General features: G+C 36.0%; 1 protein-coding gene across 1 annotated transcript in view; it reads left to right on the top strand.

The window, feature by feature from the left end:
• LOC143248078 (QRFP-like peptide receptor) overlaps positions 1 to 18602 on the top strand; it is a 54788-nt gene extending 36186 nt beyond the window's left edge. The window contains exons 3-6 of the mRNA XM_076496514.1: positions 2406 to 2529; positions 9983 to 10188; positions 14914 to 15031; positions 17801 to 18602. Coding sequence (XP_076352629.1) covers positions 2406 to 2529; positions 9983 to 10188; positions 14914 to 15031; positions 17801 to 18217 — 865 coding nt within the window. The 3' untranslated portion in view covers positions 18218 to 18602. The remainder of the gene's footprint in view (positions 1 to 2405; positions 2530 to 9982; positions 10189 to 14913; positions 15032 to 17800) is intronic.
• Positions 18603 to 26532: the final 7930 nt, after the last annotated feature.

Raw genomic sequence — 26532 nt, forward strand, 5'->3', positions numbered from 1 at the left:
TTACATAATATCATTAAAATCGATTTTACTACGACACTATCGGATTATTTCCCCAATGTAGTATATTAAAAAAAACAAAAGTTGCTATTACCTTGGTGTTACTTAAGTGCTAGTCTGAGAAGGGAAGAAAGGCTAGCTCTAGTGTAATGTTACTTTCATCTTACCCTGGCTTAAAAAAAAAACCTTTCAGGTATAAACATCTACATACCGTTATAACCCCCATAATCCCCTGAGAGAAGTTGTTATAATACTAAACTAACGGGATGAGTAGATCACATGATAAAGTCTCTTCTACATTATTATTTAAGACGACGACGACTCAGGAATCCAGCATGAAAACATTCACCTCATAGTATACGTAGAAATCTGGTGATTTCAGATTTAATGTTTATATTTGTTCCTCACCTAATTAACGTTGGTATGTTGGTTAGATCTGTCAACAATATGAAATTAATAGACAATGAGCAGAGAAGGAGAGATTAGAAGGAGAACAATCGTGAATACGAGCTTGACAGAGAAGGAGAGATTAGAAGGAGAACAATCGTGAATACGAGCTTGACAGAGAAGGAGAGATTAGAAGGAGAACAATCGTGAATACGAGCTTGACAGAGAAGGAAAGATTAGAAGAAGAACAATCGTGAATACGAGCTTGACAGAGAAGGAGAGATTAGAAGGAGAACAATTGTGAATACGAGCTTGAAGAGAAGGAGAGATTAGAAGGAGAACAATCGTGAATACGAGCTTGACAGAGAAGGCGAGATTAGAAGGAGAACAATCGTGAATACGAGCTTGACAGAGAAGGAGAGATTAGAAGGAGAACAATCGTGAATACGAGCTTGACAGACAAGGAGAGGTTAGAAGGAGAAGATTAGATAACATAAGACTGACAAAGAAGGAGAGAAGGTGTTATGAGGAAAAAAAGAGTTCAACGGTAAAACAAATGTAAAAGGAAGAGATAACGTTTGTTATGTCCGAATATTGTTGACAAAGTATTATATATAGGCCGTAAGCCTAGTAGATTCACGAAGAGGTTTAACTCAAACACGCGTACAGTACGCATATATAAGAACGTAATTGTTTCGTTATCATCCTGCACTTTTACTGGCCAGCAATAGCCTGCCTCTAGACGTTTGTAATTTTGGTTCATTCAAAATGCGATCTCACTGCCACTTAATATCTACCACATAAACGTGTGTTAAAATAACAAATGCTGAAAAATCGCACATCATTCAAAGAAAAGGGAAAACTTAGGCTCCAATCACACGTGGTGTTTCTTTTTTTTCCAAAACATCAATGGTATGTCTATTGTAACTTGTTTTTAAAAATCACGTGACTTTTTGTTCTCTGAAAAAAAATGTTTGTTTGTTTTTGAATTTCGCACAAAGCTACTCGAGGGCTATCTGTGCTAGCTGTCCCTAATTTAGTAGTGTAAGACTAGAGGGAAGGCAGCTAGTCATCACCACCCACCGCCAACTGTTGGGCTACTCTTTTACCAACGAATAGGGGGATTGACTGTCACATTATAACGCCCCCACGGCTGAAAGGGCGAGCGCGTTTGGTGCGACGGGGATTCGAACCCGCGACCCTCAGATTACAAGTCGAACGCCTTAACCCACCTGGCCATGCCGGGCCATTAAAACAAAAGCTATCTGAGAAACAGTAATTACACACATTGTTTGTTTCTTGGCTGTTTGATGTTCTTAATGCAAAGTTACACAATGGATTATTTAAGTTCCATCTTCAAAGTTGTTGTTGTTTTATATTATGTTTTAAATTGTGATTCAATAATAATTACGAGTCGAAGGCCCTAACCCCCAGATTAGGCGTCTCTCCCAGAATTAAAAGAAAAAGGAAAGAAAAACAAGTGATAAACGTTCTGATAAACATCAGTTCATGTGTCACGTTTTAAGAACTTCGGTGATCTCGGGCGACGTAGCTGTGAACACACGTGTAAACACCTGGTGGGTACACTTGCATAACAGGGTATATCGTATAATAACGTACCGCATTCTTTTGGGAAAAATCTCCACTGACAGACGTAAAAACGGCTCCAAAAATACATTAGATAAGAGCCATTTTCTTAACCTGAAGATGACCTAAGAAGGTCGAAACGTTGTTCTCTCCTTATCAGTAAAAGTGTTAATACCCATACCAGCCGTTCTGAGATACATTTTTATTTCAAGTTGGTTTCACGTCATCACGAACCCTTTTTACTGGTTCTCGTGGTACATTTAATTTTTGTGTTGTTAATACAGCGTGGCCCTCGTCGTGTTATGATTTAAATAAATAAACACGTTTTGAAATATCACGAAATTAATCTGACATAGTGAATATATATTTTTTTTTCAGTGGAGCATATTCGGGGTGAAATGTTATGAAAGTTAATAAACTCTGTGTATTTACAGGTACTATGCCATAATTCATCCAGTCAGGTCCCGCTACATGTGTACCACAGGTCAGGCTCGTCGGATTATAATAGCTATCTGGATTCTGTCTTTAGTATTTGCTGTTCCGATAGTATTTGTTCAGGTAAGAGTTTCTCTACCAGGTACATAAATAGACATGCAGACAGATAAATAGTCTTACTTATGTAAAGACTCCAACAACAGCCGTACTGTAGTTCATTCTTTACACACCAGTGGGCAGGACTTATAAAATGTGGGTAAAGAAAATAACAACAAAAGTCTTAATTCACTCTACAGAAATCGTTAAATTAAGTTGTTTTTTATAACATTCCAGTTTGTGCTGAGAACATTTCATTCGTAACTCGTTAGAATAGTACACTTTTTTTCCCAAGGTCGAATTATCGTCTGCTTCCCTCAAACTTGCTTAACTAGTGATTGACAAACGTTTTGGCCCGGCATGGCCAGGTAGGTTAAGGGGTTCGACTCGTAATCTGAGGGTCGCGAGTTCGAATCCCCGTCGCACCAAACGTGCTTGCCCTTTCAGCCGTGGGGGCGTTATAATGTGACGGTCAATCCCATTATCCCTTGGTAACAGAGTAGCTCAAGAGTGGGCGGTAGGTGATGATGACTAGCTATCTTCCCTCTAGTCTTAAACTGCTAAATTAGGGACGACTAGTGCAGATAGCCCTTGTGTAGCGAAATTCAAAACAGACAAACATTTTTGAGAAAAGTTTCAGTTCTACAGAGAAAAAACAAACTTGCTAGCTCAATAAAATGGAGAATAATTTATAATTGTAAAAAGTTCCGACAGCCGTTCATACTCTCTTCATAGGAACCGCCTGATGTCTTGTTTCATGACTTCCTTTAGTTAAGCTTAATGCAATCCTTTTGAAACGAAAGTCTTGTTTCGTTGCAATCTTTCAATAACCCAAACCTAATAAAAGCCACACAGTTAATTCAAACGGACATTAAGAGTTGACCATCTAACGAAGATTTGAAGGAAGCACACTGCTTTACTAGACAGTTTGTGAAAACTCACTGGATAAAAACTAACTGAGAAAGAATAGAGTATGGTGAGATATGGAGAAAAAGAAAAACTTAGGTGAAAATTTTAAATACTGAGAAATACTACATTGTGAACACCATTACTTCTAAATATAACAAATAAAACTGAAATTATTATGCTTAGTTTCAATGTACACCATTAAATACGCTATCTGCAAAGTAAGACACAAGTAGTTTCAATGTACACCGTTAAGTATAGTATCTAAAACACTGAATAGGTCAAAAGTGAGTCACGTGTATTCTACGGTGATAAATATTGTAACAAAGTACCAAGTAATAGATTCGTGTGAGCTGTTCCACTTTGGTCCACTTTCACAATCGCACACCAACGTTCCCTTAGTAAAATCGTTCTCCAGCTTAGACAGTATTGTTTCTTTTGTTTCGTTTTGGCATTTAAAGCTAACTTTCTAGATCTACAAATTTTTGTGGATAAAACTAGAGTTAGTTAAAATATAAAAATTATAAATAAATATAACAAATAATTATTACTAAAATAAAATAAATAATGTTGTGTTATTTATTCTTATCTTAAGAAATCTGATTTGTAAATGGTTTAAATAAAATCGTTAATAATTGTAACTCACTTGTTTAATTTGGTTCACACCCTAACCGTTGTTATCTTGAAAACTTGTTTATATAAACATAGTGCTTAGAACACTCCTAGCAACTAACAGCCGACTCAGAACTGGCACGGACCGGGAGAATCCGACTGTTTAATTAAAACAAAGCATTGCGATGGCCGTCGGACGGTGCTGACGCAATGTGATTTCTGCTCGAAGAGAACAGCTTCTTTCCTATGACGAACTCCCATGCCTTTCCCCTCCTTAACCACGTGTTACAAATTTCCCTGCTATCTAAGGCACGATTAGGGTAGATTATTCGGCGCCGTGGAAGTGGGTTTTCTCGGGCACTCCCGTTTCTCCCACAGCAAAATATTTGGGTATGTCTATACCCAGGCCCTGGAAAGTGGTACGTCTTCCTTTCCCGATCTTCTCCTGTATCTTTCTACACTCCTCCACTTCATGTACCGCCCCTCCCTTTCTCCTCCGACTTCGTTTGTCTTCTACACGACCATATCCAACTAATCTCAAAACATGCTCCAGAAATTACCCAATGATCCAATTTGCTCATCGAGAGGTCTTGAACCCTCAATCATGCGCGGGGCTGAAGAGAAACAAAAGTTTCTGAGCGCCCCTGGTTTGCCTTAGGGGTCTCCCTAAGGTCTTTAAAACCAAAATTACTGTCAATCCTAAAATAAAATAAAAAAACACTCCTACAACTGTTTTATTTTATCCAGTCTCGCGAGCCCTGATATTATAGGAACGGCTTTGACTGAATATTGTGTGGTTGACATAGTGTAACATATTTTCCTCGTGGGTTTTTTAAATTTTCATTTAAAAACGTCAGAATATTAAAGACTGATGTGTTTAATCCCGCACTGCATTCTGGGAACAACAATAGAGCTATGCAGTAAAGCCAGTTTAATCTGCATTGTAGTTTTCAGCCATTTGGATGCTTGATGATAGGTACGGGTCACATCTCAACATGGATGGTGGTGTAAACTGGAAAATGCAACTTGTACCGTGAAAACTGGAGTTACAAGTGTTGATACATTTATTTACCTCATGAATACCAATATGTTTGCATTAAAAAGACATTTAAACCAGCTTGAACCAATAAAAAACTCTCAACATTTGTTTGTTTGAAACGTTAAACCACGCCCATTTGTTGAGAATGAGTGACGGTTTGGACCCGGCATGGCCAGGTGGGTTAAGGCGTTCGACTCGTAATCTGAGAGTCGCAGGTTCGAATCCTCGTCACACCAAACATGCTTGCCCTATCAGCCGTGGGGCGTTATTATGTAACGGTCAATCCCACTATTCGTCGGTAAAAGAGTAGCCCAAGAGTTGACGGTGGGTGGTGATGAATAGCTGCCTTCCCACTGCTAAATTAATAATGGCTAGTGCAGATAACCATCGTGTAGCTTTGCGCGAAATTCAAAAACAAACAAACAAACAAAGAGTGACGATTTCGCTTAGTGAGTGCCTATTTGGTATCCTACTACGTCCATTTGGTACTAAGAATCTAGGAGGAAGGCGTGAACATCATTGAGTGCTATAACGTATCTTATCGGTGTTTATTTGGAAGTTACCGATGTTAATAGATACGTAATGGAACTCACATACCATACACACCGATTATTTTATGGAATTTGCATGATGTACATCAAGACATAGGCTTTGTCTGAAAGCAAAGCCAACTTGGCTATCTGTTGAGTCCCGATATTCAAAATGTAAACCCATAGATTGAGTCCGGATATTCAAATTGTAAACCCATAGATTGAGTCCGGATATTCAAATTGTAAACCCACAGATTGAGTCCGGATATTCAAATTGTAAACTCGTGATGGTAAAGGGATATGTGATCGAGTTTGTACACTTGTGTGGTACAGTTTAGTTTGGGCTTAACTTCTGAGCATACTTCCAATTATCCTGTGAAATAAGACGCGTGTATTTTCGTTTAATTTAGCTGACTGTAACCAACAAACTTAAGCAATATTTTGAAAGTGTTTGAAATGAAAATGGATTCTGATGAACATTCGGTTTTTACACGTTCGTAGAATCTCTTTCACCACAGCCAATGATTTTGAAATAATAGGTTGAGATTTGGAGCTCTATATATTCACAAGCTGAATACGTTAACAGTAACGTTGAACTGTACGTATTCCCAAACTAAACAAGCTATCAGTAACGTTGAACTGTACGTATTCCCAAGCTGAACAAGTTAACAGTAACGTTGAACTGTACGTATTCCCAAACTAAACAAGTTAACAGTAACGTTGAACTGTACGTATTCCCAAGCTGAACAAGTTAACAGTAACGTTGAACTGTACGTATTCCCGAGTTCAACAAGCTATCAGTAACGTTGAACTGTACGTATTCCCGAGTTCAACAAGCTATCAGTAACGTTGAACTGTACGTATTCCCGAGTTCAACAAGCTATCAGTAACGTTGAACTGTACGTATTCCCAAGCTGAACAAGTTAACAGTAACGTTGAATTGTACGTATTCCGAAGCTGAACAAGTTAACAGTAACGTTGAACTGTACGTATTCCCAAGCTGAACAAGTTAACAGTAACGTTGAACTGTACGTATTCCCAAACTGAACAAGTTATCAGTAACATTGAACTGTACGTATTCCCAAGCTGAACAAGTTAACAGTAACGTTGAATTGTACGTATTCCCAAACTGAACAAGTTAACAGTAACGTTGAAGTGTATATGTTCCCGATCTGAACAAGTTAACAGGAATGTTGAACTGTATATCCTTCTGTCTCTACTGATTCTACAACATGTCACCTTAATGAACAAATAAGGCAATATATCCACCTTAATGAAAAGATAAAACAGTATATCCACCTTAATGAACAGATACGACAGTATATCCACCTTAATGAACAGGTACGACAGTATATCCACCTTAATGAACAGATACGACAGTATATTCACCTTAATGAACAGGTACGACAGTATATCCACCTTAATAAACAGGTAAGACAGTATATCCACCTTAATGAACAGATAAGACAGTATATCCACCTTAATGAACAGATAAGACAGTATATCCACCTTAATGAACAGATACGACAGTATATCCACCTTAATGAACAGATACGACAGTATATTCACCTTAATGAACAGGTACGACAGTATATCCACCTTAATAAACAGGTAAGACAGTATATCCACCTTAATGAACAGATAAGGCAATATATCCACCTTAATGAACAGATACGACAGTATATCCACCTTAATAAACAGGTACGACAGTATATCCACCTTAATGAACAGGTACGACAGTATATCCACCTTAATAAACAGGTAAGACAGTATATCCACCTTAATGAACAGATAAGGCAATATATCCACCTTAATGAACAGATACGACAGTATATCCACCTTAATAAACAGGTACGACAGTATATCCACCTTAATGAACAGATAAGGCAATATATCCACCTTAATGAACAGATACGACAGTATATCCTCTACAGATTCTACAGAGTCCTGCTTCAACCTTTCACAGCATGTCATTGCCACTGAGAAGATCCTCCAGTATGTCCTTCTCTCTGAACAGATACTCTAACATATTCTTGAGTCTGAACAGATAATACAGAATATTGTTCTCTCTGAACAGATACAACATAGCTTCAGCCATATTTGGAGAAATTACGACATGTCCTTGCATTTCAGATGCATTCTCTTAAGCCTACTTACACGTATTTATACTTGGAGGTAGAAAACAAGGATTTTTCTAAATAAGCCTATCTTAGGAAGTATGGTTGAGTCTTTCAATGGATTGTCTGTGAGATTTTAAAATATAATGATGAGCTATCCTTGAAAAGGATGCATGGTTTATGTTTCTATCTTCGGACATGTTTTTGTTTGTAACTTATTTTCAACGGTTCGTTTTTAACAGGACTCCATTTCACGCTTAGCTAGGTGGAATAACTTATATTTTACCGAATTTGTTTTGACCGAACCAAACGAAAGCTGTTTTAGTTTTATACTTGCACGTGTCTTCACGCTTAATCGAACAACACCGGTTTGAATAGAGAACGAAGTTCAAAAAATGATAACAATATTAGAACAAAAAAATGACGGAGAAGATAGAACAACAAAAGATAGAACTTAAAGCTTTTGAAGTGTAAATTACGTATGCAAATAAGGCGGGAAACGCTGGTGAAAAGAACAAAAACAGATAACATATCTCTCGTATCTCTCTTTTGATGTGAAACATTAAATTAAAGCTTTCATTTTGAAGAGAATCAACAAAAAATAAAAGGTTGACAAAATGAATGCTTTTAACGAACGATCTATTTCTGTCCTCCACAAATATAAAGTGCATTAGTCTTAGCGAAACGTACATAATATTAGCTTATTCAAAGAAATATCCAATTACCATACGTCTTCCTGTTTACATTAAACAGAATATCCTCGCTGTCGTTGTGGATGTGCTTATTTACCCACGAAACATTGAAAGATAAGTTATTGAATTTGTGTAACTTTTATATCATTTAAGAAAAACAAGGGTTAACTGTCTCTTCTGAGTTTGTTACGTAATTATTCGAATGTCAGATTTAAGAAGAAAACAGTGAAGAGGGCGTGCTTCTTTTATTTATGATTTCTGTTTCAGCGCAAAGCTACACAATGGGCAATCTGCGCGCCAACCACCACGATGGATCGAACCCCGAATTTTAACGTTGTAAGTCCGTAAAAACACCGTTAACACACTGCTTTTTATCTTAATAATTTAAATAAGTAACTCAAGTTTTTTTTATTTGTTTTACAAAACGCGTATATTTTAGTGAAATTATATAGTTACATCCAAATAAGTAAACAAAATCATGAGGAAAGACTGCGTTACAAATAGCAAATCCCAATCTCTGATTAATTACATTATAACCATAAATTCTTAAACCATAAACAAAACACATTGAAATTAAACAAAATACAGTGCATATTTTAAAAATAAAAGATCCGAGGGTACAAGTTACAACATGTGATTATAAAATGTGTCTTAGGTTTTGGAAGTGACTGCGGAAGTAAGTTCCACATTGCGGTGAGGATATAATTTATATATATATATGATAACCCTAGTTTTCGTACGACAACAGAGACGTTTTATATTACAAGAATTAATTTTGTGATTCAACTGAGAAATATTCACATTTGAAATAAATAACTTATTCTAGTTTGCTATTTTGCTTTCAGAGAGGAACAAAATAAACTTATACCACAACATTTAATGTGGTAGGTGTTTATACAATATTGCATAAATATTCATAAGAAGCTCGACAACTACCCATATTATAGTATTTTGTTTAAGGTTATAATATCATGGGTTAATTACACGTAAAGACTGTCAGTACAATAGTAACTCTGAGAAAACTGCTCTTAATCTCGTGCTTAGGCGCTGAAAATCATAATTAGCACATCTTCAGTCAGTTACTAAAAAGGAGTGAACACAAGCTTTCTGATCCTTCGCTAGATCCCTCTGCCGGTAGATTATATAATTATTTACATGAAACATAAGTTTTGATTTGTCGCTAGCGCTCTCTATTGGTATATTGTATATAGCACAAGCTTTAGGCTCCTTCACCAGCGCTCTCTACTGGTAGATTATATGTAGTGTAAGTTTTTAGATCCTTAGTCAGAGCCATCTATTGGTACATTATATATAATACAAGCTTTCGCATTCTTCGCCAAAGTCTTCTTCTACTGGTAGATTATATGTAGCATCAGTTTTCGATTTCTTCGCCAGAGCCCTCTACTGATAAATTATATGTAACACAAGTGTTGGATTATTTGCTAAAACCTTTTATAAAAATATTACAAAGAGGAAATAGACCCTCTGCGAAATGATCCGATAACTTACCACCAACGTTACCATAAGAAAGAGAAGAAACCTTCCAGTTTAATTTGTTTTTATTTCTACTTTTTATCTTTTCAGATTCATTTAGAAGTTGGTGTACGAATACAAGCTTACTGGTGCGTTCGTGACTGGCAAAGTCCAATCATGTGGCGAAGCTATGAAGTCTATATGCTTTTTCTTATTCTTGTGGTGCCATCTGGTGTCATGTGTTACACTTACACAAGGATATGTCACCAACTGTGGATTGTTGTGAAAGAACGTGCGGATATGACTCTAGGGAACGTGTATGTATTTACATTTTAGGACAGATAGATATAAATATTTAATATATTTTTTCTTGTGTTTGCAATTGTTTCTTTTTCTCAAATTTTTGGTAATGCGATTTTCTTTGTTCAAAATATATCGAGAATCGGGAGAATAATATATTTGTTGTTGTTGTATTCATCTACACGAAAGTTAGCTTTACCAGGAAGAGCAAGTTTAAACTGTTTTAAATTATTTGTTTAAATAAACTCGTTTTGAAGCGGCGTGATAGAGGCCAAGGTTTGGGTTGAGAAAATTTATTATGTAGAGGAGCGAACAAACCAGCCGTTTTTACATATAAAGAGACAAATATAACAAAAATAAAAAAAAAACATTAATAAGTCGTGATTTTTTACGGCTCGGGATTTTTAACATTTGTAAAGACACACACACATACAGAGTAAAAACTGTCGTCTCACTGCTCTCTTAACACATAACCACAAGTTTCTAGAATGAAGGACAAAAATTTCATAACGTTGACATATTTCGATAAAATTGCGACTAAACGGTTTGTTTGTAGTTAAGTACAAAGCTACACAATGGACCATCTGTAATGTGCCCACCACGGGTATGTAAACCTGATTTTTTGCGTTATAAAATTTAAGACGTATCGTTGTGCCACTAAGGGACGCAAGTAGAGAGAGAAACCATCTTTTGTTTGGTTGTTTATTTCTAGTTAAGCGCAAAGCTACACAATGAACCATTTGTGCTCTGCCCACTACGGGTATCGAAACATGGTTTCTAGGGTTGTAAGTACGTACACATATTGGTGTGTCACTGGTGAAGCGAACGTCTTTAGTTCAACAGAAATCTCTTCCATGACGTTAGGCCCGGCATGGCCTAGCGCGTTAAGGCGTGCGCTTCGTAATCTGAGGGTCGCGGGTTCGCACCCGAGTCGCGCCAAACATGCTCGCCCTCCCAGCCGTGGGGGCGTTATAATGTGACGGTCAATCCCACTATTCGTTGGTAAAAGAGTAGCCCAAGAGTTGGCGGTGGGTGGTGATGACTAGCTGCCTTCCCTCTAGTCTTACACTGCTAAATTAGGGACGGCTAGCACAGATAGCCCTCGAGTAGCTTTGTGCGAAATTCCAAAACAAACAAACAAACAAATCCATGACGTTAATTTGACACATTGTGGTATTTCACAAAAGCGATAGAAGAGTTCTTCAAACGTAGACTAGGGCTTTATTTAACACAATGATGTGTTATAGCGATATAAAGACACACTTTAATTTTTTCATATTTTCTAAAAAACACAAACGACGTGCGGTTTTCAGTTCAATATTGTGTTTATTTAAACACATCAGGTCAGAATCTTATTACATTTTTTATTGTACAAAGTTCCACTAAAATATTATGAATCAGTCAGCATATTCGTGTTGTGTTACACTGTGTTGTTTTGAATATGAAATTGTGTTGAAGCCATCAGACACCAGGCGTGTACTGTACAAAATTTGTACTTGTGTTTACTGTAAATCTACCGGGCAAATGATCACTCTTATAACGCACTCATTACTTAAAGTGCGGGACATGTTTTCGATTATTAAGGATTCGAACCCGGATCGTCAGCCCTATTGCTCTTCCATTGGACCCCCCACTAACTAGATGCTGCACGGAATATAAACTGTGCTGTTTTTAACACATTTTTTTTGTATTTTGTTTTCACAGTGTATGTTCCCGATTTCATCTGAAAAACTGGATGTTGCTTATATCTCGATAGCGGAGAGCAACTTACGAAATATGTTTAGTATTCTGCTGTTAAAAATATCCCACATACCACGCTTTTTAAAATAATGGTTAACCACAACGTTTGTTTATTTTGAATTTCGCGCAAAGCTACTCGAGAGCTATCTACGCTAGTCGTCCCTAATTTGCAGTGTAAGACTAGAGAGAAGGCAGATAGTCATCACCACCCACCGCCAACTCTTGGGCTACTCTTTTACCAACGAATAGGGGGATTGACGGTTACATTATAACGCCCCCTCGGCTGAAAGGACGAGCATGTTTGGTGCGACCGGGATTCGAACCCGCGGATTACAAGTCAAACGCCTTAACACACTTGGCCATGCCGGGCCCTAACCACAACGTATTTGACAGTGCTTACGTTTGTTACTTCTGCACTACTAACATACGAATGGTGTTCGTCATGGATACATTTTCCAAGATTTCTGAAAGGTGAATACGTGCAGCTACGTTGAAACATCAAAACTGATGTATTATTACATAAAATTACATCAATTGAAATACGGAACTGACACACACACTTAAGCAATATCTCTGGTGATAAATTGGTAAAACTACCGTGAAACAGTGATATGTATATACATACATAACGACACATGGTTACAGTTGCTAGGTAATTGTCAAGAATTCACGAGGAGATGACATGTGATAAACCTTGTTTGTTGTCATGATCTCAGTTGCCTGTACTTCTGCTTGTCTCAGTGAAACTGGATTTTTTGTTTGTTCAGAATTGCAGAAGGAAACAAGTTTGAAGCTCTCAGGTCATTGCCTTTCTAATGGAAGAGGGTATGAGGTCACGCCCCCTAGAAATATTTTTTTGTAAATTTACTGCTGTGGCATTGGATATTGGACAGTTTAAACTACAAATGATGCACACACGCAACTTAATGTATCGAACGAAAATAAGTTTTAATACATGCTATGAAAAAGTAGTTAGGTCATGGCCTGATTGGCCTTACCCCTTCCTAAGGCTCAAGTTAGTAATCAGTTTTGTAAAAGAAATATAATTTCATTTACATGAATTTTAATTGCATATAGCTGCCTTAATTTTTTATTTATTGTTTTACTAAAATTATTAAAACAAAGTTCTTCGTTCAATTAGTTCTCTCTTAAAATTATTATCATACAATGTGCTCCCTCCAGTGGCACATCGGTATGTCTGCGGACTCACACCGCTAGAAACCGAGTTTCGATACCCGTGGTGGGAAGATCGCAGATAGCCCATCGTGTAATCTTGTGTTTAATTCAAAAACAAACAAACGTAGGATATATTTATTCATATTATTTTTCTGTGTTGTTCCTGTATACAAACGTTGACGGCCATGCTTTTCATATTTCTCTGTGGTGGCCTGGCATGAACTGATAGTTTGAACGCTCTACTCACAGTCTGAATTTCTGGTATTCGAATCCCCGTCGCCAAATATGGGGGCGTTACAATATTAAGATCAATCCCACTATTCGTTGGTAAGAGTAACCCAGAAATTGGCAGTGATTTGTGTTAGCCAGCTGCCTTCCCTTATAGTATATCACTGTTAAATTATAGGCGACCAGCGTAGATAGCCCTCGTGTAGCTTTGCGCAAAATTCAAAATAAACAACACCAAATAATTCTTACAAAAGTAATTTTGTATTCTTCAGAACTCAAGAGAGACCGCAGCAGACACATCAGTTAAATATATCAAAATAGAATAAGAAGTCATTCTAAAATTAAATATATAAATACGCAGGCGAAGAAAACTACTGTTGTTGGGAAATGAATCGAATATCACTGGAAGTAAGGGCAGTAAAAAAATAATTCACAGCATTATTTAAGTGTTTTTAATGGAGCCCAGATTAACATAATGACGACAGATGTCAGTAAAAACCAAGAAAATTAAAAACAAAGAAGAGCGAATCGTAGAAGCTAATACACAAGTTTCTGGTTTTTTTAATCAATCAAGATGCTGGGAACAAAAGAACGTTTAATAAAACGATACAAATTCTGTTTATGAAGTGTTAAAAGATGCTTTATCTCCCGTCGAGACACATCGCCTAACAGCTTAAAATGAGAGTTATTTATTAGATTTCCCAAGTGCGTCTGCTTCCAACTCTGAGCACTTCAGGTTTAACATTTTTGTCGATATTCTACAAGTCTCTAATTATTCCAAAGTTTCCTTTCTTTACGACAAAACACTCTTACGCAGAAGTTCTTTTTTCGCTTCCAGATATCGTTTCTCTGACGTTACGCTCCTTGTGTAAATACTGAACACAGCGAATGATGATTGTGTGAAATTTCGTAATGCTCTAAGTAGCGATGTGTGAAATCCCTTAATTAACTGAGTAGAGATTTGTAAAACAAATTGTAGTGATCCGAGTAGCGATGTGAGCATATCCTGTAATGATCCGAGTAGAGATATGAGCATATCTTGTAATGATCCGAATAGAGATGTGAGCATATCTTGTAATGATACGAGTAGAGATGTGAGCATATCTTGTAATGATCCGAGTAGAGATGTGAGCATATTTTGTAATGATCCGAATAGAGATGTGAGCATATCTTGTAATGATCCGAATAGAGATGTGAGCATATCTTGTAATGATCCGAATAGAGATGTGAGCATATCTTGTAATGATCCGAGTAGAGATGTGAGCATATCTTGTAATGATCCGAGTAGCGATGTGAGCATATCTTGTAATGATCCGAGTAGAGATGTGAGTATATCTTGTAATGATCCGAGGAGAGATGTGAGCATATTTTGTAATGATCCGAATAGAGATGTGAGCATATCTTGTAATGATCCGAGTAGCAATGTGAGAATATCTTGAAATGATCCGAATAGAGATGTGAGCATATCTTGTAATGATCCGAATAGAGATGTGAGCATATCTTGTAATGACCCGAGTAGCGATGTGAGCATATCTTGTAATGATCCGAATAGAGATGTGTACAAATTACCTAAATTCTGGGTGTTTCCTTTGTTCCAGGGGCTGTTCCATGGAGATATCTATTCGAACCAAGAACCACCCAATGTCTTCTAGCACGATAGCTAAGCCTAGATCCACTATCCATAGAATAGATGATGATAATGCCCAGGTAAAACAGGTAAAAATGAAGGTTTTTGATGTCGATATATATAACATGTTCCGGACGTGATGTCACATAACGTACCACGGAAGTATATATAAGTGACATGACACAGGCTTAACATCTAGAAATAGATCACTTTAAGTAGCCAGCTATATGAGTGAGACCAGAAATCTAGTATTTTAAACATGTGTTATTAGAAAAGATATAACATAGGCTAGAATCTAAAAACGTACTTTTGAACAAATCAGGAAAAAAACGGCTGAGGTTCTAAAATTTTTTTATAAATAACTGTACAAAGGCTTAAGATACAAAATGTATTAATAGATATAATGTTACATAGGCTTAAGATACAAAATGTATTAATAGATATACTGTTACATAGGCTTAAGATACAAAATGTATTAATAGATATAATGTTACATAGGCTTAAGATACAAAATGTATTAATAAATATAATGTTACATAGGCTTAAGACCTGAAAACGAATTATTATAATTTTACATAGACTTAAAATTAAAAAACGTAGTTATAAAAAATCGTACACAGTCTTAAGATCTAAAAACGTATTATAAATAACCTCACATAGGCTTAAGATCTAAAAACGGGTTAGTACAAATACTGTGATTTGAGATTCACCGTAACTATCATAACCTTACATTAAAGGTAAGTAAAGTTGATGCGTAAACTGTAACTCCTTTCAGTACACTCGATTTTGATGTTAGTGGATAAAATATAGTTAAGTTTATTTAATTATTAAGTTCTTGAGAAAATATTGTTAGTTTTTGTTCTTGTTTCGTTTGGTTTCTATTAAACTTCAGGCTAAACTTGTATCACTCTTTTGGCAAAGCCAACATGCTTGGTTGTTTGGATTTTCCATTTTAAAGGTGTAGTCTGGCTGCAAATCGAAAGGTCCAAGGTTAGATCCTGCAATATGTCGCTGACATTCTTTGCACTTTCAACAATCCCGGTATTCCCTGGGAATGTTACAACAGCAACAAATGATACAGTTATTCGCTTTAACTTAACGTAGCTTAGTAGTTCCGGCTGGTCAGCAGTTCAAAATCAGAACCTTAAAGTCTCTGACTAAACCGTTTTGTTGATGTGTGACATAACTTGTTGTTTAGGACAGAAATAACATTGGTCTTCGTTTTAAATTCCTTTTTCTAAAAGGTAATATTTTATCCTTAAAACATACATGCCGAAAGGGACATATTAGTGTAATGGAAATATTACTGCATTAGCCACTGTTCTTAGTTTTACGTGTTTGATTATTTTGATTTGAACCTTTCCAAACCATTAAGTAGTTTAGTTCACTCATTTATAATAACAACTAGAGCAACTTCTCGAGGTACTTTAAAATTCGGTATTTTACTGACAAGTAATAGCATTTAACGAATTAAAAACAATTTGCTGCATATGCAGTCCATTAGTTTGTATCTTGCAGAACATTGGTTGAAGGTGGAGTTGAAACGTCGTCAGAGGAAAAGGTTCCATCACAGTTTCCTACAACATCACTAATTATCTCAGAGCTAATGGCGAAGATACTCTGAAATATGCTTAAGAATTATTTTCGTTTTGTTTTTCTTATTCTGTTTCAAGGACCATTTCAACCAAGAGTGTTTCATATCGCTGCTCCATTATGGACCAAAAGATACAATCTTAACAACTTCAATGTATAATATTTGTTATCGTAAATGGTTTCTCAACAAATATGTATTTTAGTTTGAGCACAGAGATGCACAATGGGTTACCTACGCTTTGCCATCGTGAGCATCGAACTCAAAATTTTAGCATTATAGGTTCTTAAAGTATAATAAAAACACATAACAACAATGATATGATACCTAAGTTTTCTTTAGAAGAGTTGATCTTGGAATACACCAAACAAAAAAAACATAAATGAGGAAATTTAACCTCCAGGTAAACCATCGTTTATCAGTCACAATTTGTAACTTCTGTGCCCAGACTTCGACTGCCATATAAAGATGGCAAGTTTAACAAATAAAATATGTTTTTCAATGTCGTTTTTGTTAAAACATTTACCCTACAGCTGTAAAAAACAGAAATTGCTTACAAGTGATAGTATTGCGACGCAAGAAAAATAATTATGAAATGTCTATAGAAAACATTAAAAAAATCTAGAACTTTTTAAAGAGATACAAGGAACCGAGAACATAGAAGTTCAAAGAACTCTCCGTCACCGTAGAGTGTAGAATATTTGTATTAGCTCTGCGAAAGTCCTTAGGGAACATTTCTTTCCAATTTAATTTTTTCTTGTTGCATAAACTTCTCTTTTCTTTACATCAGATTTTTATTTAATTTTTCCGATTGATTTTTACTTTTGAATTTTATTCCTTCTTTTGTGGTAGAAAGTAACGAATATAAACAGACCCGCAATCTCCTGTGTCACTAACAAGTAGGAGATTTTAAACTGTATTATGTGTAACAAGTACAAATAGATCCATAATATCCTGTGTTACTAAGATGTAGAATATTTTAAACTGTATTATGTGTAACAAGTACAAATAGATCCATAATATCCTGTGTTACTAAGATGTTGAATATTTTAAACTGTATTATGTGTAACAAGTACAAATAGATCCATAATATCCTGTGTTACTAAGATGTTGAATATTTTAAACTGTATTATGTGTAACAAGTACAAATAGATCCATAACCTCCTGTTGACACAGTGAAAAGAAGTGAAAGATATTGAACTATATTATGTGTAAAAAGTATAAACAGATCCATGATTCACTACTAAAATGTGTTTTTTTTTATCAGGTTATCAAGATGTTAGTAGCAGTAGTGCAAGTTCCTGTTTGTAACATAATCCCGTGTCCTGTGTTACTAACAGGTAGAAGGTTTAAAACTATATTATGGCTCCATAATCCTATGTTACTAACAATTCTTAGCACCAACGTCTTGACTGCTTTCGGCTACCTTCATCATTTGAATTATGGTTATTTGAAGCCACTGCGAACCGCCTTTCATCTGCTGTCTTACTTCAACAGTTGTGTCAACCCCTGCGTCTACGGGTTCATGTCTCAGAACTTCCGGAGTAGCTTCAAAAGTGCTCTGCGCATGTGTATGTGCGCAGGGAAAAAGCAGCGAATTCGCGGTCACTCGTCTCTCAGCCGCACGCGCACCACTTCCATAAGCTACGGCCGATCGACAGCCGTAGTGAATGATGGGTTTTGAAAACGTTCAGCCATTTTTGTTAAGAAAATTGCTTTTATATTAACTGCAGCTTGGTGTTACGAATCCACGTATACTTGTTGTAAAGTTCTATTTAATAAATTGGTAAACTTGAATATAGATCCAAGTACATTATATTCGTATAAAAACAAAAAGCGTCCAAGCTAGTCTTTTATCTACTAACAATAGAACATTCGATACAATATTATTCTAAAACTGGATAGCAGTAGAGTGAGAAATTACAGGGAGTTCTTGATAATAATATTGTCGCTTTCCTCCGCTAACAATGAAATATTGCATCCAATATTGTTCAAAACGGGGATAATAAAAAGATAGGGGGAGAAACAATGGAGTATTGCATACAATATTGTTCAAAAAGTGGACAATAAAAAGATAGGGAAGAAGCAATGGAGTATTGCATACAATATTGTTCAAAAAAACTGAGATTATACAAAAATATGGACAATAAAAGGGGGGGGACAGAAACAATTGTAGTGACAACACTCTCGCTTTTCTAATAATGAAAGTTAACTTTAAATGCTTCTAGAAAGTTAACTTTAAAAAGCGTTTCTCAGTTCAGTGGTTGCTACCACAAACTGAGTTGTCAGAACGTATAAAGAGAATTGTGAACAAATTTGAAAATAAATCTAGTTCAGTTATTTATTCAGTGTTTAGCAGGTCGGGTATATTTTGTTGTTGTTGGTTTTTTTTTTTGCACTAAAACCAGTTACTGATCAGCTATCACCATTAGTGTTTATAAACGAACTTTGAATAACAAACTGATCTAATAAACACAGTAAATAATGTTTCTAAATCTTACATTTGTTTCTAATTCGAAACTCTCTATGGCGATCATCACTGGTTTCCGATTTTGATCAGATAGGAATAAGCGAGATGTTATTCTTACCATTAAAAATTAAGTAATTACATAACACCTACACACACACTCAGAACCGTATTTAAAATAAACCTTTACTATTTGATAAAGTACTAATTTTATTTATTACTGGCGACTATTCACGTCAACTCTCCTTCATACATATACATATAATTAGAAATTAATAAAGGAGAGAGAAAAGGTTTGTTACTCTAGAAACAGGCCCGGTATGGCCAGGTGAGTTAAGGCGTTCGACTCGTAATCTGAGAGTCTTAGGTTTTAATCTCCGTCACACCAAACATGCTCGCCCTTTCAGCCGTGGGGGCGTTACAATGTGACGGTCAGTCTAACTATTCGTTGTTAAAATAGTAGCCCAAGAGTTGGCAATGAGTGGTCATGACTAGCTGTTCTTCCCTCTAGTCTTACACTGCTAAATTAGGGACCGCTAGCACAAATAGCCCTCGTGTAGCTTTGCGCAAAATTCCAAAACAAGTAAACAAACAAATACTCTAGAAACCAACAACCTAATGTAATGAATTCATATAAAGAAATTTCGATGGCTGTTATTATTATTACTAGTTTGGTAGAGGTTATACCATAAGACAAGCTTTATAAATGCAAATTTCACACTTTTTTATTAAGAGCTTATTTAATTGTTATCAGCATTGATCTCTCAGAATACGATATGATATACCCCAAAAACTAATAAACCTACTGTATAAAGGTTTCTGTTATTGGTTAGGGATACCTGAAAGATTTCTTTTCAGTTTGTTGTGCTCATTGTTTTTCTCTCACAAAAATTCTAAAACACCAAATTATGTGAGTTTGTCTGTTAGAATAAACCTTTCAAATCAATGTTTGGGATATGTATTATACTAAATATTATTTCAACTATTAGGTTCATGATTTGTTGTATCTATGTATGTATGTGTTACTGTAGGAAAAAAAGAGAGAAAAATATAAAAAATAAAGCAAAATTGGCCTATCTAAGAATAATTAGCATATTTAACAGAACAACAAACCAATTCGATAATCTTAGAAGTGCATTGACGTTCATTCATCGTTCTTGCACTGTGAAGAAGATAAACTTTCTGTCTTCATTCATAAGTAGTGAAAAAATAGTCCAGTCAAACGTTTTCTTTATCTGTTAATACAGCTTTAGTTTCATGTGGTATCAGAATCAAAGTGTTCTGATTGGGTGTTAGTAGCAAACATAAAATAGTTTTGTACAAAAATAGAACTATGCGGACTTTCTTCGTTTGAATGTTACTATCATTAGAGTACGTTAGGCCTAGTGTTTTCCTAACTCACTGCGAACCCAGTTAGTCCTAGTATTAGCCTAACTTACTGTGAACCCAGTTAGTCCTAGTATTACTGTGAATCCAATTAGACCTAGTCTTAACCTAATTTACAGTGAATCCAGAAATTGATGATGCGCGTTTTGCTGCTGCAAAATTTCGCTTTGAATGACAGTGAAGTCCTACTATTTGATTAGAGTTGGCGATTGGTGTTGTCGATTGGTTGCTTTCCCTCTAGGCCTTCGGTTCAAAATTAGAAACGGCTAGCTAGCGCAAATAGCCTTCAAGTAGCTTTGCGCGAAATTCAAGCTAAACCAAATTTTATGAACAAAAGAAGACTGAAAAGGTTATACAATAGAAACTAGTAACTGAAAACAGTGCTATTTATATAGATGTTTCGAAATTTTATATGGACTGAAAGACGTTTAATTATTGTGTTGGTTTGTCGAATTTCGTCCAAAACTATTCGAGAGCTATTCTCGTTAGCCGTTCCTACTTTTGAAGTGATAAATTATAGCGGCCAAAAGGGCTAACATATTCGGTGATGAAGAATCAAATCCGCTGCTTTCAGATTGTGAATCGAGTGCCCTAACCATTAGGTTACGCTAGGCCTAGTTATTGAGAACTGACATAAAGGTGTTAGAAATCTATGTCTAGAAGGTTCATTCTACATTGTTGTTGTAAACGCTTTTTACCTCTCATCGAAGGTTTAAAGTAAATGCCCGGTGAATTAGCGGTAAACTTGAGGGGCTTATAACGCTAAAATTTGGGTTCGATTCCCATGGTGGACGCAGCACAGTAACACATTATATAGCTTTGCGCTGAAAGAAAACAATTCTGACCTGTTTAAAGTACTTTTCTCATTTGTATATGTTTGATCATAATAGATCTCATTAATTGCTTTGTTTTTCCAACAGTAACCCTTCTTCAGCTCTATTGTTGAGTGCGCCCATTAACCCTCAAATAGAGAAATGTCGTAGTTTTTTTTTTTTTTAATTTCGCGCAAAGTTACACGGGGCTATCTGCGCTAGCCGTTCCTAATTTTGCAGTGTGGGACTAGAAGGAAGGCAGCTAGTCATCACCACCCATCGCCAACTCTTGGGCTATTCTTTTACCAACGAATAGTGGGATTGACAATCACATTATAACGCCCCCACGGCTGAAAGGGCGAGCATGTTTGGTGCCACGGGGATTCCAACCCGCGACCCTCAGATTATGAGTCGAACACCTTAACCCACCTGGCTACGCCAGGCCCGGTGTCACGATGGCCGCTGTTTAAGGATTAAACCCATTTTACTAAACTAAACACAACAATATTTTTATCAAACCCTTACTTATATCAAATCGTTTAATGAGTGCAAATTTCCTTAGTAATAACTGGTCATTGTTGAATTTTGTCCCAATAAAAGTACTGTCGTTAATACCGACATAGTTGTGTGTTTGTTACGTTGTTGTGAAACGTAATTGGGTTGTCATGGTGATGTGTTTGAAATGCTTATACTTTCTGTCTTTCAGCTTCTGTTCAAAAGTGACGTGGCCAAGTTGTAGTTGATCGGACACAATAATTCACGAGCTCTTTTATCTTATTTTGAAATTATCGTGCGTAAACTATAGTCTGTAACCACGTATTTCTTCATATGAGATTTACTTTGCCAGACTGTGTGATACATTATGAAGACATTTCTTAAAACTTTAATGTTGTGGATGAAATATAAACATGTAGATAAAATAAACGTTATTTGCGCACCCTTACATAAGCAATGCCTTAAATGTATTGTGTATATATTTATTTATATATGTTGTGCAACTGTTGTTTAAAAGTATGTATTGTACTATCACATAAAGTCATGACTAAATTAAATGTGTTTTGTTCCCAAGACATTTGTCTCGTATTTTGTTAATCACGGTTCAACTTTGTGACGGGCGACAAAGTTTTCATGTTTTATAATGTACTATTTCCTAGTCCACTAAACATTCATCATAAAATTAAAAATATATATACGTCTATACTTTTCGGCTCTCAGCTGGAACATCGATGAGTCTACGGATTTACAACGCTAATATCAGGGGTTCGATTCCCCTGGGTGAACACAGCAGATATATAGTCCGATAGGTTTCCTGGTTATAAGAAAACATATACATTCAAACCTTTGATTTTTTTACGCGAATGAAAGTCTTTATACACAGTGGATTTCAAGAATAATAGACAGAAGTAATTATTGTTTAATTTATATGCAAAAACGGCTCGTTTGGGCTGAGAAAACACTTTTTACATAGAAGAGCGAACAGAAAACACTTTACATAGAAGAGCGTTTTTGCATATAAATTTCTCAACAAGTGGGTTTCTCGTCATCACTGATAATTATTGTTTGTTTTTCAAAGTAACTGTTCGAATTGTTGGCTGTTAACTTTGAACCAATACTTGCTTTGAAGTTTATGGTTAGCGATTCGAACATTTAATAAACAAATAAGCTTTTGTTTTTCACATTGTTTAAATATTTCCAATTAAAACTCCAAGGATATTGATATCTCATGACAAAGTTGTAATAGCAAGATACTGAGCTAATAAAGATACATTCAGAAAATATAGGTCGTGATTTTATTTACGTTAATAAAAAAAATATTTAATTTTTTTTCTTCCCGAAATCTCTAGGGAGCGCGACTTTTGCGTCACTTTGCATCAAATATTTTCTTTGCAGATGTAATCACATCATCTCCTTAAAACTAATATAAATACAACAGATTACCTCTAGAATTACCATTGTGAGTCTATATCAAACACATGGCTTTTTAAACCCATTTTTTTTCTAACGTGTAATGTACAAATATGCTTGTAAGTCAACGATTTTGTTGGTTACAAGGCCCTTGGAAACATACAAATCACACAACACGTACGTTAGTAATTTTATCCAGTTTTTGGTCAGAGATCATTTCTTTACGTTGAGTTATAACAGATAAAAACATAAAATTAGTCAAAACGAAGCAGCATATGAATGTCTTCAATATAAAAATAAGTAGCTAATTTTACGGTTATTAGAAAGTTTCTTTCATATAGAATTGGAGGCTATATTTTAATTGTGCTAAATTGTCCGAAGTAATCAAACCGATCCACTATCTTTATTTAGTTAATTATAACATCCTAACCTGAAATGGTCAAGTTGATCCACTATCTTTATTCTGTTGATATTTCTCTGAGCTGAAGTAGTCAATTGGTAAACTGTGTCTATTCAGTTGAAATGGCATGACAGATTTTGCAGGTAATGATCATTCAAATTAGAACGCCTTTTATTGAGCGTTATGTTACACGTTTTAAAAAGAAAACAAGAGGGAATTCTCTTTATGACAAAATCAGAATAACTTGACCAATGAGACCAACAGTGGGGTGCGAGAATGCTCGAGTTGGTTTTAGTACTCAACAGGAACTTAATCAGCCTACCCTCAAATTGAATTTGTTTTCAGGCACGATTAGAATACATTAATCAATGACATTTTGGGCATGGTCAAATACATTAATCGAAAGGGTATGACCTCATGAGTTCAAAACTGTAATTTGATTTCAGCTCGGTCAAGAGAAGACGAAGCCATGAGCTAAACGTTTGTACATGAAGAAAAAAGAGTCGATTTGCCGCGGCTAATAAACCAGAAAAGAAAGAACAAAGAAACTTAAAACGTTTTTGTCATCCCCTACGACACTGCTCTATTATCAGCAATGTCCGAAGTCATCTGACAATGTCAATGTTTTTAAAACTCAGATTTGAAAAATCGAAGATAAAACACAACAATAAAAATTATGGAACTTTATCTAGCAAAAGTATGATAATTGTGAAACGCCTCCTGGAAATAAATTAAGGAACTTTCTATAGTGATGAACCATGATTTTCTGGGAACGGTCCGGCATGGCCAAGTGTGTTAAGGCGTTCGACTCGTAATCCGAGGGCTCCTGGGAAAAGTTGTTATGACTCGCCTACAAATCCAGGGCAATGTCTTGCCTCCATGATCACTGACTCTCGCTTTAAAACAAACTAACTTTTGATGTTGCAATTCTATTTATAAATACAGAGATTTGCAAAACATTTGGAGTTTATTTGAGAAAGCATTAGATGCATACTTTGTGAACAGCTATAGCTATAAGACATGAATGCGGTAATCAAATGAAGTTAACCACCAACATTTCTCCAGTTTTCATAAATTTTAGAGAAGTTATTTTTAACGATGTTTCAGTTGTGGGCTGTTGTTGTAAGTTTTGTTATACATGAACTGAATCGTAATTTTTTTGTTTTTGCTTTGTGTTCAGACAAAATTGTGTTTTTTTGTATAATCATGACTTTGTATTTTCTAATCAATTTTGATGATTTTAGTTTCTTGTATTGTTTGTTTGTTTGTTTCTGAATTTCGCGCAAAGCTACTCGAGGGCTATCTGTGCTAGCCGTCCCTAATTTAGCAGTGTAAGACTAGAGAGAAGGCAGGTGGTCATCACCACCCACCGCCAACTCTTGGGTTACTCTCTTACCAACGAATAGTGGGACTGACCGTCACATTATAACGCCCCCACGGGTGAAAGGGCGAGGATGTTTGGTGCGACGGGGATTCGAACCCGCGACCCTCAGATTACAAGTCAACGCCTCAACACGCTTGGCCATGCAGGGCCTTCTTGTATTCGACTGAGAAAAATGTGTTGACAATTGTTTTATTGAGATATAACCATTTCTTTTTTTAATGAGACACCAATTTTTATGCAACAAAGTGCCGAATTTTTTACAACAATGTGTAATTCCTCATCATGAAAAATACGAGCTATAATTACTAACTTACGTGAGCCCGGCATGGCCAGGTTGTTAAGGCACTCGACTCGTACCTGAGGGTTGCAGGTTCTGAATCCCCGTTACACCAAACATTTTCGCCATTTCAGCCGTGGGGGAGTTATAATGTGACGATCAATCCCACTATTCGTTGGTAAAAGAGTAGCACAAGAGTTAGCAATGGATAGTGATGACTAACTGCTTTCCCTCTATTCTTACACTGCTAAATTAGGGACGGCTAGCGCAGATAATCCTCGTGTAACTTTGCGCAAAGCTCAACAACAAAACAAACATTTCTACGCAGCTAGTTTAACGAGTTTAAATGCGGAATCCGCCATTTTTTAATCACTAGTTCTTGCAGACGTCAAATAGTAGCTTTCGTGTAGCTTTGCGCTGAATTCAAAACAAACCAAATTACCTAACTAATTAGATTCTCACTTTGAAACAAATAAATCTAAAAATGCAAACAAGCAATATTTCAAGATGTCTTCAGAAAAGAAAGTAACAAAAACATAAAAAGGTAGACTATGCAAATATTAGTTGGATGAGTCGTTCCTTGTATCCCCCTCGCTAACAACGCCTACAAACAAACCAGCTTTAAGATCTATATATTGACAAAAACCGAACTTTTCTGTGTAGTAATAAAATCAGTTTTTCACCTTTTTCAGCACAAGTTAAATTCACTTTTTTGTTCTCACCTTTGACGAAAATCGTAATTTTCTTGTTTTCGATTTATACTTTGTGACAAAGTTCAGCAAATAACCACACAGGATGAGTTTCGTTGATTCTTTTATTTCGTCAAGATAAAATATTAGACACAATATTTCGTAAAATATGTGGTTTAGTTAGATACACCGCTGCAGAAACTCTGTTAAAAGTTTGAAACAAACGTAATGTTTCCAAGCTTTCGAACATATAATAGAAAGATCAATGTTATTTTAACCCAAAGTTGTTTTGTTTTGAATTTCGCGCAAGGCTACACGAGGAGTTTCTGTGCTAGCCGTCCCTAATTCAGCAGTGTAAGACTAGAGGGAAGGCAGCTATTCATCACCACCCACCGCCAACTCTTGGGCTACTCCATTATCAACAAATTGTAGAATTGAATGTAACATTTTAACGTCCCCATGGCTGCAAGGGCGAGCATGTTTGGTACGATGGGGATTTGAAACTGCAACCCCTCAGATTACGAGTCGAGTGCCTTAACCACCTAGTCACGCGCCGGGCCTTTCAACATAAGAATATATTTGAGTACAAAAGCATTATTACATCCAAACACATTGTAAACATAATTATGCAATAAATTCTATAAAAAATATTGCTATATTTCTATGGTAATTATCATTG

This window comes from Tachypleus tridentatus, chromosome 4 (assembly GCF_004210375.1).
Source record: "Tachypleus tridentatus isolate NWPU-2018 chromosome 4, ASM421037v1, whole genome shotgun sequence".
NCBI classification, from domain to species: domain Eukaryota; kingdom Metazoa; phylum Arthropoda; class Merostomata; order Xiphosura; family Limulidae; genus Tachypleus; species Tachypleus tridentatus.